This window comes from Poecile atricapillus, chromosome 34 (assembly GCF_030490865.1).
Source record: "Poecile atricapillus isolate bPoeAtr1 chromosome 34, bPoeAtr1.hap1, whole genome shotgun sequence".
Lineage (NCBI taxonomy): Eukaryota > Metazoa > Chordata > Aves > Passeriformes > Paridae > Poecile > Poecile atricapillus.
Window position 1 is genome coordinate 2,693,735 of NC_081282.1, and position 16,771 is coordinate 2,710,505.

The 16,771-nt window shown below is 49.4% G+C and overlaps 1 protein-coding gene across 1 annotated transcript; it reads left to right on the forward strand.

Moving 5' to 3' along the window:
- Positions 1-4,527: 4,527 nt before the first annotated feature.
- Positions 4,528-5,460, forward strand: LOC131590686 (olfactory receptor 14J1-like). Its single transcript, XM_058860950.1, has one exon. It carries the CDS (start codon positions 4,528-4,530, stop codon positions 5,458-5,460), a length of 933 nt encoding a protein of 310 aa, XP_058716933.1.
- Positions 5,461-16,771: the final 11,311 nt, after the last annotated feature.

The window sequence follows — 16,771 nt, forward strand, 5'->3', positions numbered from 1 at the left end:
GGTTGCCATGGAAACAGGTGGCAGCACTGACCCTTTGTGTCTGGCTGAGCTGACCTTTGGCCCTGGCAGTGGCGTTTGCTGCTGGTTCCACGACGCCTGAGCAGCCAGCGCGGCACAGGGCAGGTGGCCGTGGCACAAGCCCCCAGCAAGGGATCCCCTCTGGCTCTGGGCAGTGACAGCAGCCCTGAGCAAAGGGCTGGCACAGTGGGGTCAGTGCAGTGTCCATGGCAACAGCCCCTTGCAATGGCCCAGGGCAGGTTGGGATGATAATCCACCCTCACAGCTGGCCCAGGGCAGCTCTGCAGTGCCCTTCCCCACAGCCTGGCTGCACAGAAGCACTTCCAGGGCTCTCTGCATTTCCCTTCCCTCACTCTTGGCTCACTCACACACCTCCCAACCACCCACTTGGTGCTTTCAGCTGCAAGGAGTTCAAAGCTTGTCTGTCCTTCAGCAGCTGCTCGAATTCTGCCTTCAGCCAACTCTGGGTTTGTGTTTATTGCAGAACTCCCTGTGTGTCTGAAACATTCCTTGCCTGGTTCTGCCTTGGAGAAGGGGAACCTCCTTGGTGGCACCTTGGGCTGGCACACACCTGAGGAGGGTGTCTGTTTGCCATGGGGAAACTCAGCAGTTTTAGATGGCTAAAATAAAAGAAGAAAACCCCTCTTTGCCTGAGTGCAGCCAGTTCTCTGAGCAAAGCAGGTCCCAGGGGAGTGAGGAGAGACAGGATGGGGCTGGGGAAGGTGGAGCAAGGTTGTCCACACTGGGTCAGACCTCAAAGCACAGCTTCTCTGACCTGGCCAGACCTCCTTAGGAGAGACCCTGGATCAATATTGATCACTGAATGCTGCAATCACCTGTGCTCTAAAGAGAACAGGAATAAAAGACACCCTTTAAAATAGGAATACATATTTCTTAGAAGCTCTTTGAAGTATTTCTCCATAACTACTGCAGGGAATTTTCCTAAGAATTGCACCAGACCAGAGGGAAATCAAGGCACAGCCATGGTTTGTTGGGACTTGCTTGATCCTAATGAGCCCCGTGGTGCATTTGGAGATGAGCCCTGGAACCTCAGGGCCTGAGAGGAGATTATTGCACAAACCTTTCCAGGAGCCAAAGTCAGAGGAAACACCCAAAGTTTCACCAAGCATTAATGGGTGCCACTGAGGTCCATCCCCAACACAGGCTCCTCATGGACTCCTTGGAGGAGAGAACTGGAGGCCAGGATTGCACAGAAACCTCTCAGAGACTCAGTGTGGAAAGGAAAATCCAAAGTAGCTGAAAAAGCCCTGAGTAGCTCAAAGTATTGATGAGCCCCACTGAGTGTCAATGCAAAGCTCCCAAGGGACTCATTAAAGCAGATAATTGGGGCCATGATGGCACAAACTTCTCAGAGACTCAGTGTGGGAAGGAAAAAGGAAAGTACTTAAGAACCTGAAGTGCCTTGAAGCATTAATGAGCCCCACTGAGTGTTGTTACTGACAAAGCCTCTCAAGGGACTAATTACAGCAGATCATTGGAGGCCAGGATTGCACAAACTCTCAAAGACTCCAAGACAAAAGCCAAAGTCCTTTGAAGAAGCTGCAGTTGCTGGGAGCATGAAGGAGGCCCCCAGGGCCATTCCTGAGCAAGGCTCCCCAGGGACTCCTTCCAGCAGATCCCTGAGGCCACTGGCATGTGGGCTAGGGGGGATGCTGAGGGCAGGCCAAGGGGGTGACAGTGGCCAGCCTTGCTGGGGCTGTGCCAGGAGGCCCCAGGGCCTCAGGACAAGGTGTCTCCTCACAGCCCTTGGTGGCACAGAGGCTGCTGTGGCCCAGGGCACCAAGACTTGGCTTCTCTTTGTCCCCACCTGTCATCAGTGCCTGCAGTTCTCTGCTCTGCCTGGGGCCTGGGGACACTTTCTCAGTCATGTCTCTCAGTGGGACCCATTAAAAGTAAAAGAAACTTTGGATTTCCATTCTGACTTGGAGTTCTTGAGAGGTTTCTTCCCCTCCCTCTCAGGGACTGATGTTCAGGGCCTCAGCACAAAGCCCCAAGAGGCTCATTAAAGTCCTGCTGCTGTGTCTGTGCTGCTCAGCTGGGCCAGGCTCCTGGCACAGAGGCAGCTCCTGGAAACCAAGAAGAGCTTCAAAAGCACATTTCTCTTGCTGAGCAGCTCTTCTGCCAGCCCAGCAGGGCTGGGGCACTGCCTGCAGCCACCCTGGGCACAGCCCAGAGGCACAGAGAGCTTCAATCAGTCAGGGCTGGGAAGGTGCTGAGAAGTGCCTGGGGCAGAATCACTGCCAGCCCCTGACACAGGAAGCCTCTGGCTGCAGGACAATGCAGCTGCAGCTCCTGCAGGTATCTCCTAAAGCTGGAACATGCCAGTGCCTACAGACTCTGTGAGTACATTCTCTGCCTGTCCCTTGTGTAGAGCAGCCAGGGGTGCCCAGGGCTGTCCTGCAGAGCAGGGTCCTGCAGCCCAGGGCGCTGTGCTGGGGCAGGGACTCTGCTGCCTGCCAGGGACAGCTCTCAGCCGGCCCGGGGAGCTGCTCCCAGCGCTGGGGAGAAGCTGTGGGGGGAAGGAGCCACCCTGAGCAGGGCAGGGGCTGCTGCTGAGAGGGGCTGTGTGGGGCAGGGCTGCTCCCAGCTCCAGACCTGCCTGGACACAGCTCCGGAGGACACTTCCCAAAGGAAGGTGAGACTGGGATTGCTGTAAAGATCAGGAGATTTCCTGAGACTGTTTTCAATTTCTTTCTTTAAGCAGGGTGGGAAAGTTGCAATGATGACAAAAGGATTTTTACTTTTTATATATTTTTAATATATTTTAGATCTGTCAACTATTATTATATAGTTATAAAATCATGATCCTTAAGTAACTCTGTTGAACTACTATTATATACTTCTATAACTATTATCCTGATTTAGCTCTAGTACATTTCCTAACCTTTCTCTTAGATTTTAGAACAATAAACTGACCCTCTAAATAGATTTCTGAAATACTATATAGTCTTATAATCAGAAAGAGGAGCTACAAGAAGAACATTTTGGTTTTTAACCAGAATGTGAGCAGTCATAACAAAAAGTGGGGCAAAGAAACCCTTGGACCTACTCCAGTGGGTTGAATCAGGGGTGTGTAACTGGGGCAATGAATCTCCTATTGAATGTTTCTGTTAAATACCCTAATTAATCAACCTTCATAAATTGTTGAAATAAGGGGCTGGGTGTGCCACATCCCCACTGGGACACCTGGAAGCTTCCAATAAAGCTGGTTTTTACTTTACTTTACTGTTCTATCACTGTTGCAAAAGGTTTTTGGTTTTTTTTTTTTTTTCTCTTTTGATTATAGACAACAGAGTGATGAGAGAAGCAGAAGAGGAATTGTAATCCCAGAATCACAGAACATTCTGAGTTGAAAGGGACACACCAGGATCAGCAAAGTAATGTTGGAACATTTACAGAGATGCCAGAATTGTAACTTTGGGTGCTCAGTCTCTCTGCTGGGAGCCTCCTAAATGGCCTGAATGCACTGCTCTGCTATTGTCATTGTTACCTGGGGCTCTCAGGGAGCCTCTGGCATCTGCAGCAGCTGAGTCAGGCCCTGCCCTTGGGATTGCTGCCAGGCAGGTGTGTCCATGGGAATGGGGTGTCCCAGCTTCCCTGTGACCTGTGGGGCTGTGGGCAAAGCAGTCCATGGGAAAGGGGAATGAGCTGAGCCCCCTCCCTGAGATCCCATCATGGGCACACCTGGGGATCTCCTTGCTGTGTCCTTCCAAGCTCTGAGCTGCCCTCCTGGCTGCAAATCTGTGCCAGAGCCTCTTGGAGTTCCCTGAATGTCCCACGGGGAAGGGCAGAGATGCCACAGCTGAGGAAATGCTGTTGGCTTTGCCAAGGGAGCCGTGAGTGTCCTTGGCAGAGGAGGGTGCTGAGACCTTGCCCAGAGACCTTTAGAGAGGGTGAGACATTCAGGGATCCCTCTGCTCTGGGCAGGGTCTGGTTTATACCAGGGTGACACAGGAGTGTGATTGTGCTCTGATTCCAGCCAAAGGTACAAACCCAGGGCAGTTGGGAACAAGCCCATCCAGCCCCTCCCCTTCCCTAAGCCACAGGGAATCCTTTGCCTCTCACATCTCTCAATGGCAAACTCTGAGTGCAGCAGAAAAGCTGGGGATTTCTGACCTCAGAGAACCAGGAATGATGTGTGGGCAGGAGAAAAATTCCTAAAACCATCTCCTGCCTTACTTTAGAATTGTGTGTGCAGATGCTACCAAGCCCTTCTGCATTAGGAGTGATTCCCCTGACATATCCTGAATTTCCAGCCTTGTCCCTCTGCCACATGGCCACAAACCCAGGGCAGCAGGGCAGGGGTGGCTCCTGGAGAGCCCCCAGGCACAGGCCTGGCTGCTCCTGGCACACCCAGCACAGCTGGAGCTCAGGCAGGGACCTGGGTGAAGGTTTTCCCAGAGCAGGAACAAAGGTGAGTCCCAGCCTCTCCTGACTTGTCACTGTTCTTTTTCTTCATGAACAGGTTCCCATGTGCAGCCACAGCAAATGTCCAACAGCAGCTCCATCAGCCACTTCCTGCTGCTGGCATTGGCAGACACGCGGCAGCTGCAGCTCCTGCACTTCTGCCTCTTCCTGGGCATCTCCCTGGCTGCCCTCCTGGGCAACATCCTCATCATCAGTGCCATAGCCTGCAGCCACCACCTGCACAGCCCCATGTTCTTCTTCCTGCTCAACCTGGCCCTCAGTGACCTGGGCTCCATCTGCACCACTGTGCCCAAAGCCATGCACAATTCCCTCTGGGACACCAGAGACATCTCCTATGCAGGATGTGCTGCACAGCTCTTTTTCTTTATGTTCTTCTTTGGATCAGAATATTTCCTCCTGACCATCATGTGTTATGACCGCTACGTGTCCATCTGCAAACCCCTGCACTACGAGACCCTCCTGGGCAGCAGAGCTTGTGCCCACATGGCAGCAGCTGCCTGGGCCAGTGGCTTTCTCTATTCACTGCTGCACACAGCCAATACATTTTCCCTGCCCCTGTGCCAGGGCAATGCCCTGGGCCAGTTCTTCTGTGAAATCCCACACATCCTCAAGCTCTCCTGTTCACACTCAAACCTCAGGGAAATTTGGCTTCTTGCAGTTAGTGTCTGTTTAGCACTTGGCTGTTTTGTGTTCATTGTTTTCTCCTATGTGCAGATCTTCAGGGCTGTGCTGAGGATCCCCTCTGAGCAGGGATGGCACAAAGCCTTTTCCACCTGCCTCCCTCACCTGGCTGTGGTGTCTCTGTTCCTCAGCACTGGCACATTTGCCTACCTGAAGCCCCCCTCCATCTCCTCCCCATCCCTGGATCTGGCACTGTCAGTTCTGTACTCAGTGGTGGCCCCAGCCCTGAACCCCCTCATCTACAGCCTGAGGAACCAGGAGCTCAAGGCTGCAGTGTGGACCCTGATGACCAGAAAATTTCAAAAACATTAAACTGCTGGCCAGTTTCTGCAAATCACTTGTAATAAAAGTCATCTTTGATAGTTCTTGTTCGGTTCATTTTGGAGGTTTTCTTTCTTTTCCCTTTTTAATCTTGTCCACAAAGAAATGTCATTGTTTGTGCCATTTCTCATTTTGTTTCTCTCCACCTTCCCTGTGCCCACACACTGTGTCAATGAGGGGCTGCGCTCTTGGTGGCTTTAAAGGAACTAAAGGGTCTCCCAGCAAAGTTTTCTCCAGAGATCTCCCTTTTGTTCCCTTCTCTGGAGCTGCAGCAGCAGTGTCTGTGTGCAGAGCTGGGGACAAGTCAGGGGTGGCACTGAAGCTCTGCTCCTGCTGGCTACACCATTCCTGATCCAGGCCAGGGGCCATTGACCTCCTTGGCCACCTGGGCACACTGCTGGCTTATGTCCAGCGTGCTGTCCATCAGTACCCCAGGTCCCTTTCTGCCTGGCTGCTGTCCAGCCACTCTGTCCCCAGCCTGGAGCACTGCAGGGGTTGTTGTGGCCAAAGTGCAGGACCTGGCACTTGGACTTGTTAAACCTCACCTTGTTGGGTTTGGGCGCTGGATCCAGCCTGTCCAGGTCCCTGTGCAGAGCCCTCCTACCCTGCAGCACATCAACACTCCCAGCCAACTTGGTGTCACCACGGTTCCATGGGGCCCTGGAGTGTCACAATGGTCTCCATGATTCCATGAGGCCTCCCAGGGTCACAATGTCCCTTTGGTTCCATGGGACCCTTTGGTGTCACAAAATCCCTTGGATCCTTGGGCCCCGCAGTGTCACAATGGTGCCTTGGTCCCCCAAGGCCCCGCAGTGTCCCAGTGGATCCTTGGTTCCATGAGGTCTCACAGTGCAGCAATGCTCTCCTTGGTTCCACACTGTCACCACTGGGCCTCTTGGTCCCAAGGGCACCATGGTGTCAAACATGTTTCCTTCATTCCATGAGTCCCTGAGGTGTAACACTGGCCCCTTGGTTCCATGGAGCCCTGCAGTGTCCCAATGGCCCCACCATGACACGAGGTCCTGCTCTGTTGCAATGCTCTGCATGGTTCCACAAGGCCCTGCAGTGTCACAGGGGCCTCTTGATTCCATGAGCCCAAGAAAGAGGTGGCCTCTGGAATAGTAAAATTGATCAACAACCTCCAAGTGGCTGAGGATCCCTCATCATCACAACAGGAATGAACAGAATTGGGCACAGATTTCTGGCTATCCCAGCTTTGGGATGGGCCCTGGGCCTGGAGCAGGAGCAGCTCTTGAGGGCCCCAAGGCCGGGGCTGTGGTGCTGGCCTGGGCAGATGGGATGGCAAGAGGGGCTGAAGAGCTCTCAGCACCTCAGGGAGAGGAGAGCAGGGCACCCAGGGAGCCTCCTTTTCCCTTGGCCAAGCACCTTCCCCCATGGCTGGGGCTGAGGCCTCTCTGAGCTGCAGCTGCTGCTGTGCCCTGCAGAGGGGCTGAGGCCGTGGGGCAGTGCCCAGAGCAGCCTGCCCTGAGCAGAGCTGTGGGGCCAGAGCCGGCTGGGCTGTGCTGGGGAGAGGCCCTGGCTGCTGCCGAGAGCTCAGGGCAGCTGGGACAGCTTGGAGGGAGCTGGGCTGGGCTCAGAGAGCCTGCCAGAGAAACCAGCAGTGTCCATCTCAGCCTGGGTGAGCGTGCAGGACTCACTGGTTCCATGTGGCCTCACAGTGTCACAATGGCCCCTTGGTTCCTTGAGGCTGTGAAGTGAATTAATGGTCTCTCCATGGTTCCATGAGTCCCAGCAATGTCACAGTGGTCTCCATGATTCCATGGTGCCCCACAGTGTCACAATGGTCCCTTGGTTCCATGGGCCCTGTGCTGGTGCATTCCCCCCTCCCCTTCTCAGGCCGCCCTGCCAGCTGAGAAATGCTCCTTGGGCCTGGGCCTGGGCCTTGGCCAACAGCCCCTGGGCTCAGCTCCTGTGCAGCTCATCAGAAACACTGTCTGCTCCCAGGCACTGCTGCTGCCAACCAGCTCCTGCTTGCTTCAGGAGCAGCCCTGGGAACTGTTTCTGTTCCCTCCGTGGCACAACATCCCTGTTCTCAGCCTTGCAAAGAAAGCTGTTGATGCCAAGTGCGGCCAGGATGAAACATTGCTGTGCCTGAAGCCCCTCTCTTGGGGCCCTACAAACAGCGCTCCAAAAGGAGCCCCTTGCAGCTCTCCTGGCCCAGCCACCTCCCTCGGAGTGGGGCCTCTGCGAGCCGGGAACTCTCCCGTTTGCTGCACTCAGGGCATCCCCGAACAACGACGGAGCCTGGGCCGATCCCCGCACTCCTCCAGGCTCAGCCCCTCGCCCGCTGGGGAGATGCCAAAGCATCCACAGGGAGCATTTCCCTGCCCTGCAGGGGAATTTCTCACAGCTGCCTTGCACTGCCTCTTTGTGTCTGTGTGCACACACCAGCGCTGTGCCCTGGCAAATGTGGCAGAAATGCAGCTCTCAGAGGGGCTGGAGTGCCCTGGAGATCTGAGTCAGTCAGGCCTGTGAGTGAGGGTAAGTCACGAGGTATAAACTAAGTTAAATGCTGCTAAGAATGGTCCTCTTGTTCTGTTGTTACATTTAATAGAAGTTATAAGTTATGTTTAATAACGTTAAGTGTTTTTCCGGTGCTAAATCGTGAAGTCATAGGTTATAAGTTAGTATAAATACTGTAAAGTGCTGATCTTTTGTTAAATTGTGAAGTTGAAGGTATCAATTAAGGTTAAGGTATAGGTTAAGTCCTGTTAAGTTTGAGCTCTGTTAAGCTTTTAGGCCGTATTCCTTTTATCCTTGCCCTCACTGTCCTCTTGTCACCCACACACACACACACACACACACACACACACAGGGACAGTTCTGGGTTCATTTCTGGTTGGATTGCCTGAATTTTGTTTGGTTTTGTTGTTCCTTTGTTTCCTTGCTGTGCCTGAAGTGTCCAGTCAGGAGCAGAGTGACTCTTGCCAAGGAACTTTGTGCTGCTGTCACTTAATATTAAATCTGGTTTTTGCTGCTCCCTTGCTGGGGATTTTTCAATTGCTCTCAAGCCCTCGTTGGTGACAGGGTGAAGGAGCCCTGGCCCAGGCTCTGGCCCTGGGGGACACAGGGATGCTGCCGGGGGGTCCCTGTCCCCCTGTCCCACCCCCACAGCCCCAGCCCCGTCCCTGTGTCAGGCTCTGGGGTCGATCTGATGGAACATCCTCTGGGGGAGGCTGCGGCACCGGGGGTGGGGGAACCCGGGGGGACAGGGGACCCCGCTGTGCAGGAGCAGCGTTGGACTTCTCTGGGGGGAACTGTGAGGGGGGCTGGGGTGGTGTGACCTCCCCAGTGACCTCACATTGTCCCCTGGGATGTCACACAGACACCTGTGATGTCACACAGACACCTGTGATGTCACACTGCTCCTGTGATGTCACTCAGATACCTGTGATGTCACACAGCAACCTGTGATGTCACAGCCCACTCTGGGCAGCCCTTGTGATGTCACAGAGCCAACTCTGGTATGTCATCCTGTGATGTCATACAGCTGTGCTGTGATGTCACAGAAGACTGTGATGTCACAAAGACAGCAGATATTGTCACAGTCTACTGTGATGTTACAGCCTGCTCTATGATGTTACACAGCCATAATCTGATGTCACAAACCACTCTCTGATGTCACAGAGCCACCCTGTATGATGGCAGAGTGTGCTCTATGGCCTGACACCCTCCTCTGGGATGTCACAGCCAGCTCTGTGCTGTCACAACCCCATCAGTGATGTCACTCAGCCCTCTTTGTGATGTCATACAGACACCCTGTGATGTCACAGAACACACTTTGATCTCACAGCCAGGTCTGTGATGTCATACAGCCATGCCATGGTGTCACAGCCTGCTCTGTGATGTCATATATCTAATGTCTAATGTCCCAGTCCTCTCTGTGATGTCCCAGACTGCTCTGTGATGTCACAGAATCCCCTCTATGATGCTGTAGCTGCTCAGTGACCTCACACAACAAACTCTGGGATGTCCCAGCCCCATCTGTGACCTCACACAACCCACTCTGAGCTGTCACACAGCCCCTTTCTGACATCCCAGCTGCTCTGGGGCTCCGGGACACAGCCCCAGAGGTGCCGCTGTGACACAGCCCCCTCTGGGACATCGCACAGCCCCTGCCAGTGCTGAGCCCCTGGGAGCTCTGTCTGGGCCTGCTCGTGTCCCTGAGCTGCCCTGGCAGGGCCCCAGCCCTGCTGGGCTGTGCTCAGGAGCTGCTCCTGGCCAGAGCTGTCTCTCTGCAGCGCTGCCCTTGCCAGGAGCTGCCTCTGGGCCAGGAGCCCGGCCCAGCTCAGCAGCACAGACACAGCACCAGCACTTTCATCACCCTCTCGGGCCTTTGGGGCTCTTTGCATCACACTCAGTCCCTCCGAGTGTGCTCCAGAAACTTCTCAAGAGCTCCAAGTCAGATGGAAACACTGAAGTTTCTTGTAGTTGAAATGAGAGACACGAGTGAGAAAGCGTCCCCAGGTTGCAGGCAGAGCAGAACACTGGAGGCCCTGATGGCAGCTGGGGACAAGCAGGGGAAAGGTGTCTGTGGTGCTGAGCAAAGCTGGATGTGTTTCAGGAATGCCAAGGGCCAAGGGCTGAGCCCCAGCCCCTGGCAAGGCAGATGCTGTCCCTCCCTCATTGCTCAGGGCTCTTCCCGGGCCACTGGCATGTGGGGATGTGCAATGCCAAGGGCAGCACCATGGGGCGGCCCCTGCCAGGCTGCTGAGCAGGGACAAGGAGGCAATGAGGCCCCAGGGCTGCCAGGGTCACTTGTCCCCTGCTGGCCTCAGGCCCAGGTCCAGCAGCCATGGCCAAAGGGCTGCAAAAGTTGCCTCTGGCAGGGCCTTTCAGCTGCTGCCCATCCCTGTGCCCTCTCCAGCCCAGGCTGCCCTATGGTGTTGTGATAGATTGGCATTGAAGAAAACAAAGAGAAACACCTAAGGAAGTTAAAACTGCTGGAGGCTGATGGGAGTTTGTCTCCTAGCCAACAGCTGGCCATTTCTAAGAATTGACAGCAGTTTTAACCAGTGAAAAGTGAGATCAACCTGTGAACAGCACCTTAAGCCCTAAGGCTGGGAATTTCTTTGTCTCTTGGTGTCCTGGCTGTGAAAGGTAACTGAGCTTTAGCTGGCTTCCCGTCCCCTGCCCAGCCCATGCGGCCCGGGCAGGGGCTGGGCTGGGCCTGCCGCGGCTCCCGGCCGGGAGATGGGGCCTGCGGGGCTTGCCCCGGGCTCTGGCCGGGCCAGGCCGGTCCCTGCCTCGGCTGCAGTTTTTGCTGGGACTGAATTCACCCCAGAGACTGCCGAGGAAAGAAAGAAAAAGCTCTTGACCTGCGGCGGGCTGAGACAGTGACCACACTCTCCAGAGCAGCCATGAAGAATCTTCCATCGCAGACAACTCCAGCCGCTGCTCCGGCAGAGATCACAGAACCATCTACAAAGCCTGGGCAAGATTTTAACCTTTTCATTACCCAGATGAGACTTGCAGATCAATCCTTTTACCCAGAGAGAGAAAAAGGGAGTAATCAACATGTAAAGAGACTTTATAAACTATCAGAGACAGTAAAGAAAAGAATTAAGTTTCAGAAGAGGTAGAGAATAAGGAGATGCTTTAATTAAGCTGAAATATTTTTCTGTTAAAGTTATGGAGATGGACAATAGTTTTCTGAAAAAACTCCTTTAATTCATGACAGAGTATATTGGGATGAATGGACTGTTCAAAGGGTGGATGTTGAGCAAGAGGTGGAGTAATTGTGATACAGCGAGTTGCTGGAACAGAGAGGAGAAGTAATAGTTGAAGATTTGAGGCCGTTGGAGAGGCAAAGAGAAAACTTCGGTTTCCAGGGAAGCTCACAGAGATGAAGAAGAGAACTTTTGCCTTTGAATAACTCATCCTTAAAAAATGACATCTCTAGACTCATGGCCCATACACACCTCAGAGTGATTGAAATGGGAGAAGTGAACTGATGACAGATTTCTGGACAGCTGGCATCAGAGAAATAGAAAACTATAACAGAAATAGTTTTCTTGTGAAAAACTCCATAGATTAGCAGAAGAAGACTTCTGTTTCTCTACAAAGACTGATGAAAAGATTCTTTCAGGAACTGGGGACTGTTTATGCACCAAAGTTCCAAGTTTTTTTGTCTCTATATTGTCATGTGAACAAGAGAATGGTTGGGTAGTGGGGGATAAAGTGGTTTTCTGGAGGTTTATTCTGGTGTTCTTATTTTTGTAGTTTTCTTAATAAACTTTATTTCTTTTAAGTTTTAAGCCTGTTTTGCTCTTGTTCTTATCCATATCTCACAGCAAGAAATAAGTAAGTTATCTAGTAATTTTTTTAGTTACTGCTTTAATACCACAACAATATAGCAACATAAATCTCCACAAAATCCCACAAATTTATTTAAATCTCCTAAAAATCCCCAAAAAATTCCAGTAAAAATCCACAAAATTCCAGAAACATCCCACAAAATTCGACAAAAATCAAACAAAATTTCCACAAAATTCCATAGATCTCCACAAAGACTCACGAAACTATGTAAATCTCCTCAAAATCCACAAAATCCCAGAAACATCCCACAAAATTCCAGAAACGTCCCACAAAAATTCCACGTATTTCCCCAAATCTCTTCAAAATCCAACAAAATCCCACAAAAATCCCACAAAATTATTTAAATTTTCTCAAATTCCTGAAACATTCCAGATGAATCTCACAAAATTCCACAAAATTTCCATGGAAGTCGACAAAATTTCTACAAACTTCCATAATCCTCCACAAGATCCTACAAAATTCCACAAGAATCCCACAAAATTATTTAAATCTCCTCAAAACCCCATAAAATTCAAGAAACATCCCACAAATTTCCAGAAACATCCCACGAAATTCCATGGAATTGCATAAACCTCCTCAAAATCCCACAAAATTCCACAATGCTTCAAAAAAGTTTAAAATCTCCTTAAAATCCCAACAAATTCCACACAAATCGCACAAAATTTTACAAAAATCCCACAAAAAATCCTCAAAATCCCACAAAATTCTAAAGAAATCCCTCAAAATTCCCAGAATTTCCTCAAAATCCCATAAAATTTTACAAAAATTCCAAAAAATACCCTAAATCTCTTGAAAAAACCAACAAAATGCCACAAAAATACCACAAAACTATTTAAATTTTTAATAATCCCACAAAATTAAAAAAAATCCATTAAAAAAAATCCACAAAATTCCCACAAAATTCCACAAAAATCGCATGAAGTTATTGAATTTTCATAAAAATCCCTCAAAATCCCACAAAATCCAATAAAAATCCCACAAAATTATTTACATCTCCTCAAATTCCTACAAAATTCCAGATGAATCCCAAAAAATTCCACAAAAATTCCTCAAAATTCTTTAAATTTTCTCAAATTCCTACTAAATTCCAGGGGAATCCCACAAAATCCCACAAAACATACACAAAATCCCATAAACCTCAAAAAAATCCGATAAAATCTCTTCAAAATCCCACAAAATCCCACAAAAATCCCTCAAAATTCCTTAAATCTCCTCAAAATCCCACAAAATTATTAAAAAAATCCACAAAATTCTAAAAAATCCCTCAAAATTCCTGAAATATTCTCAAAACCGTACCAAATTCTGGAAACATTCCACAAATTCTCCTCCAATCTCCACAAAATTCCAGAAAAATCCCACAAAATTCTTGAAAAGCCACAAAAATTCCAGAAACATCCCACAAAAGTCTTTAAATGCCCCACAAATTGAAAGAAAAATCTCAAAAAATCCCCACAAATTTCCATAAAATCTAAGAAAAATTCCTCAAAATTCTTCAAGTCTCTTCAGAATTTCAGAAAACTCCACAACATCCCTAAAAAAATCCCACAAATTTGCAGAAAAATTCCACAAAATTCCCTAAATCTTCTCAAAAACCAACCAAATTCCAGAAAGATCCCACAAAATTGCCACATATTTCCACAAAATCTAAGAAAAATCCCTCAAAATCCTTCAAATCTCCTCAAAATCCCACAAAATTCCAGCAAAATCCCATGAAATTCCAGCAAAATCCACAAAATTCACGAAAATCATTTCACAACATTCCAGAAGAATCCCACAAAATTCCTTAAATCTTTTCAAAATCCAACCAAATCCCAGAAACATCCCACAAAATCTCAACAATTGTCCACAAAATTCAAGAAAAATCCCACAAAATTTCCCAAATCTCTTAAATATCCCACACATTTCAAAAAAACCCACAAAGTTCTGGTAAAGCCCCACAAAATTCCAGAAAAATCCCACAAAATTCCCTAAATCTTCTCAAAACCCTACCAAATTCTAGAAACATCTCACAAAATCTCCACAAAATTCCACAAAATATAAGAAACATCCCTCAAAATTCTTTAAGTCTATTCAAAATCTCACAAAAATGCAGAAAATTCTACAACATTCCAAAAAAATCCCACAACATTCAAGAAACATCCCACAAAATTGCAGAAAAATCCCACAAAATTCCAGAGAAATCCACAAAATTTGATAAATCTCCTCAAAACCCTACCAAATTCCAGAAACATCTCACAAAATCTCCTGCAATTTCCACCAAATTCCAGAAATATCCCACAAAATTCTTCAAGACTCCTCCAAATCCCACAAAATCCCACAAAATTCTACAAAAATCTACAAAATTCCAGAAAAATCCCTCAAAATTCCCTAAAATCTGATGAAATTGTTGGCGTTCAGGAACACTCATAACCACAGAATGATTATTTGCAGGTGCTTTATTAAGGGATCTGGGTGTCAGGGGTCCACAGACCCAAATCTGACCCATCTTGGTTTTCAGCTGAACATCTTTTTATTCTCTCTTGTTGTATAATTTACATATTAATTATTAAACTTCCCCTTCTTACCCTCATTACCTAACCCAAATTGCCATTTTACACCAAAATGCACCTCAGTGCTGCTGCTGGTGTCTGCTCATGTGTCCCCTATGCACAAAATAACCCCACCAGCAACCAACCACCTCATCCCCAATACCCGTACCTCGCTTATAGTTATTTATTTTAGAAAGAGGGGGGAGACAGGAGAGGAAGGGGAAAAAGAAAATAGTCCCCCCCCCAAAATGTCAGAGCTAATCTTTTATACTTTGTTATAGAAAATGGAGAGCAAAACCATCCTTGAGTTCCTGACGTTCCTGACCATCTGGATGCTCCTGAAAACATCAGCTGTGGATGCCTGGCCAGTAGCACAGCCCCAGGAGAACGTGTGGATCACCCTGGCAAAGACGCTCAAACAAGACCACGTGTGCTTGTCCATGGGCAGCGCCACCAACCCTCTGTCATCCTGCCTGCCCCAGTGAAGGCATCCACGCCCGCATCCAGAGACCCCAGCACGCGGTCCAGGAACTCCAGACTGAACAGGAGCCCCAGTGGTTTGAAGACCTTTTTGGGAGCTGGGGACTCAAAGGATGGGTTGCCTCCCTCCTCAAAAACATTTTTTGGGTTTTCCTAATTATTATTATTTTCCTATGTATGTTTTCATGTTTTAAGAAGTTATTAGCCAAATCTCTGGGAGATGCCTTTTTAAGAAGTAAAGAAGGGGGAGTTGTGGGGGCCAGGAAACCGGCTAATTCAGAGATCCTGGCCCTCCCTTGGAGTCAAGATACATTTTTCTAAGAGAGAGAAAAGTATCACTCCCAGCAATCTTTGAGTTAGTTATGTTAAACTGTTACACTCCATTGCTGTTCTCCCCTGCCATCCCACCCCAATACCTGTATCCCAGGTTCCCCCAGCCCCTCTCCTCCCCTATAAATACCCCAGTTTATCCCCTGTTCCAGAGAGCTGCTGTCACTGGCTCCCTTCGCCGAGGGCCCGGCTGTAATAAAGGCCAGTTCTCTGCGGAACGCCACACAGCGCTCTGCTCTCTCCCTCCGTGTCGCCTGCACGCTGCCGCTGAGCTGAGCTGAGCTGAAATCACTCGCCGGGCAGAGAACGTGTCTGTGCCCCGGGCAGCCCAACCGCGGACCGCTTTTCCGGGAGTCGCGGCACCCCTGCCACCTCCACCGCCGCGGCAACCTATGAGAAAGCACAGCTGGGTTCTGCTCAGGGCATTTCAAACTACCTGGGGTGTTTGGGACTTGCCCTTGCAAAGGCAGCATCTCAGGAAAAGTCCAAGTTTCTCTTCATGGACTCCCAGGATGTGTTGCCTTGGAAGGGACCTTAAAGCTCCTCTTGTTCCAACTCTCAGCACCCTCAGGACACCTTCCCCTAGACCAGCTTGCTCCAAGCCCCATCCAACCTGGCCTTGAACCCTTCCAAGGGTCAGACAATCACAGCTTCTCTGCAACCTGGTCTATTCCTCCCACATCGAAAATCATACCAAACTTAGCAGCCTCAGAGATAGATTTCTATCAAATATCTACATTTTTCTAGGAAAGAAATATGGCAAAACTTGTTTGCATCTGACTTTGCAAAATCAACACGAGCTCTTCAGAAAGGGCTGCCGCCCACCCACTTTGCTTATTTTTCCCCATTTGGTGGAACATTTGCATTCTGTTGTTGTTGGGAGCAGTATTTTAATGTATCTGGCTGAGGCTGCTTCAAATAGTCCAGCGAGATACCAGGGGGTGAGGGGTGGAAAACTGGGCTCTTACACATCCAGTACTTCTCTTGTTGGGAGTCTTCAATCCCACCTCTCTGCTGGGATGAAATAGGTGCTACTCATCCAATTTCTAAAGTATCATGCATCAAGCTGACACTATTTGAAGACTTCAAAATAAAAAAGCCAATTTAAACAAACGGCTGCTCCTTTCCATTTTCTCTGTTCCACGGTTTAGGACAGACGACAAGAAAGAAAGATTGTTTTGGGAACAATGTTTTCAGGACTCTAAAAAGAATCTCAAAACCGCTCTGCCACACTCTCAGCTCTTACAGTGCCAAAAAGCACTGGCTGGCTTTGCTCACAGAGTCACAATTGTGCTGCGATTTCTACCACACCACAGGACAGCGATTTTTTTCTTTTTCTCCTGGAAATACCTACAGCACTTCTGGGTAGCAAGGCAAATATGAGCCTCTTTTAGTGGCCCTTGAAATTGGAGATGTGAAATGAGGCACACAAAGCCAAAGGCCAGCTGAACCTGGCATCTTTGAATGGGTCTTCACATTCTTCCCAGGAAGATGAATGGCAATCACTATTTTGGCAGGGAGACTGCATCAGCTGGCAATTTGGTGTAGAAAATGTGCTTTCTGCTCCTCTCACAGCCAAAATTCCTACCCACTTCTTGGAAGTCCTTCTTAGATAAGGACCATGT

Excerpts from the sequence above, each read along its gene's own strand:
- LOC131590686 (XM_058860950.1), top strand. The coding sequence starts at position 4,528 with ATGTCCAACAGCAGCTCCATCAGCCACTTCCTGCTGCTGGCATTGGCA.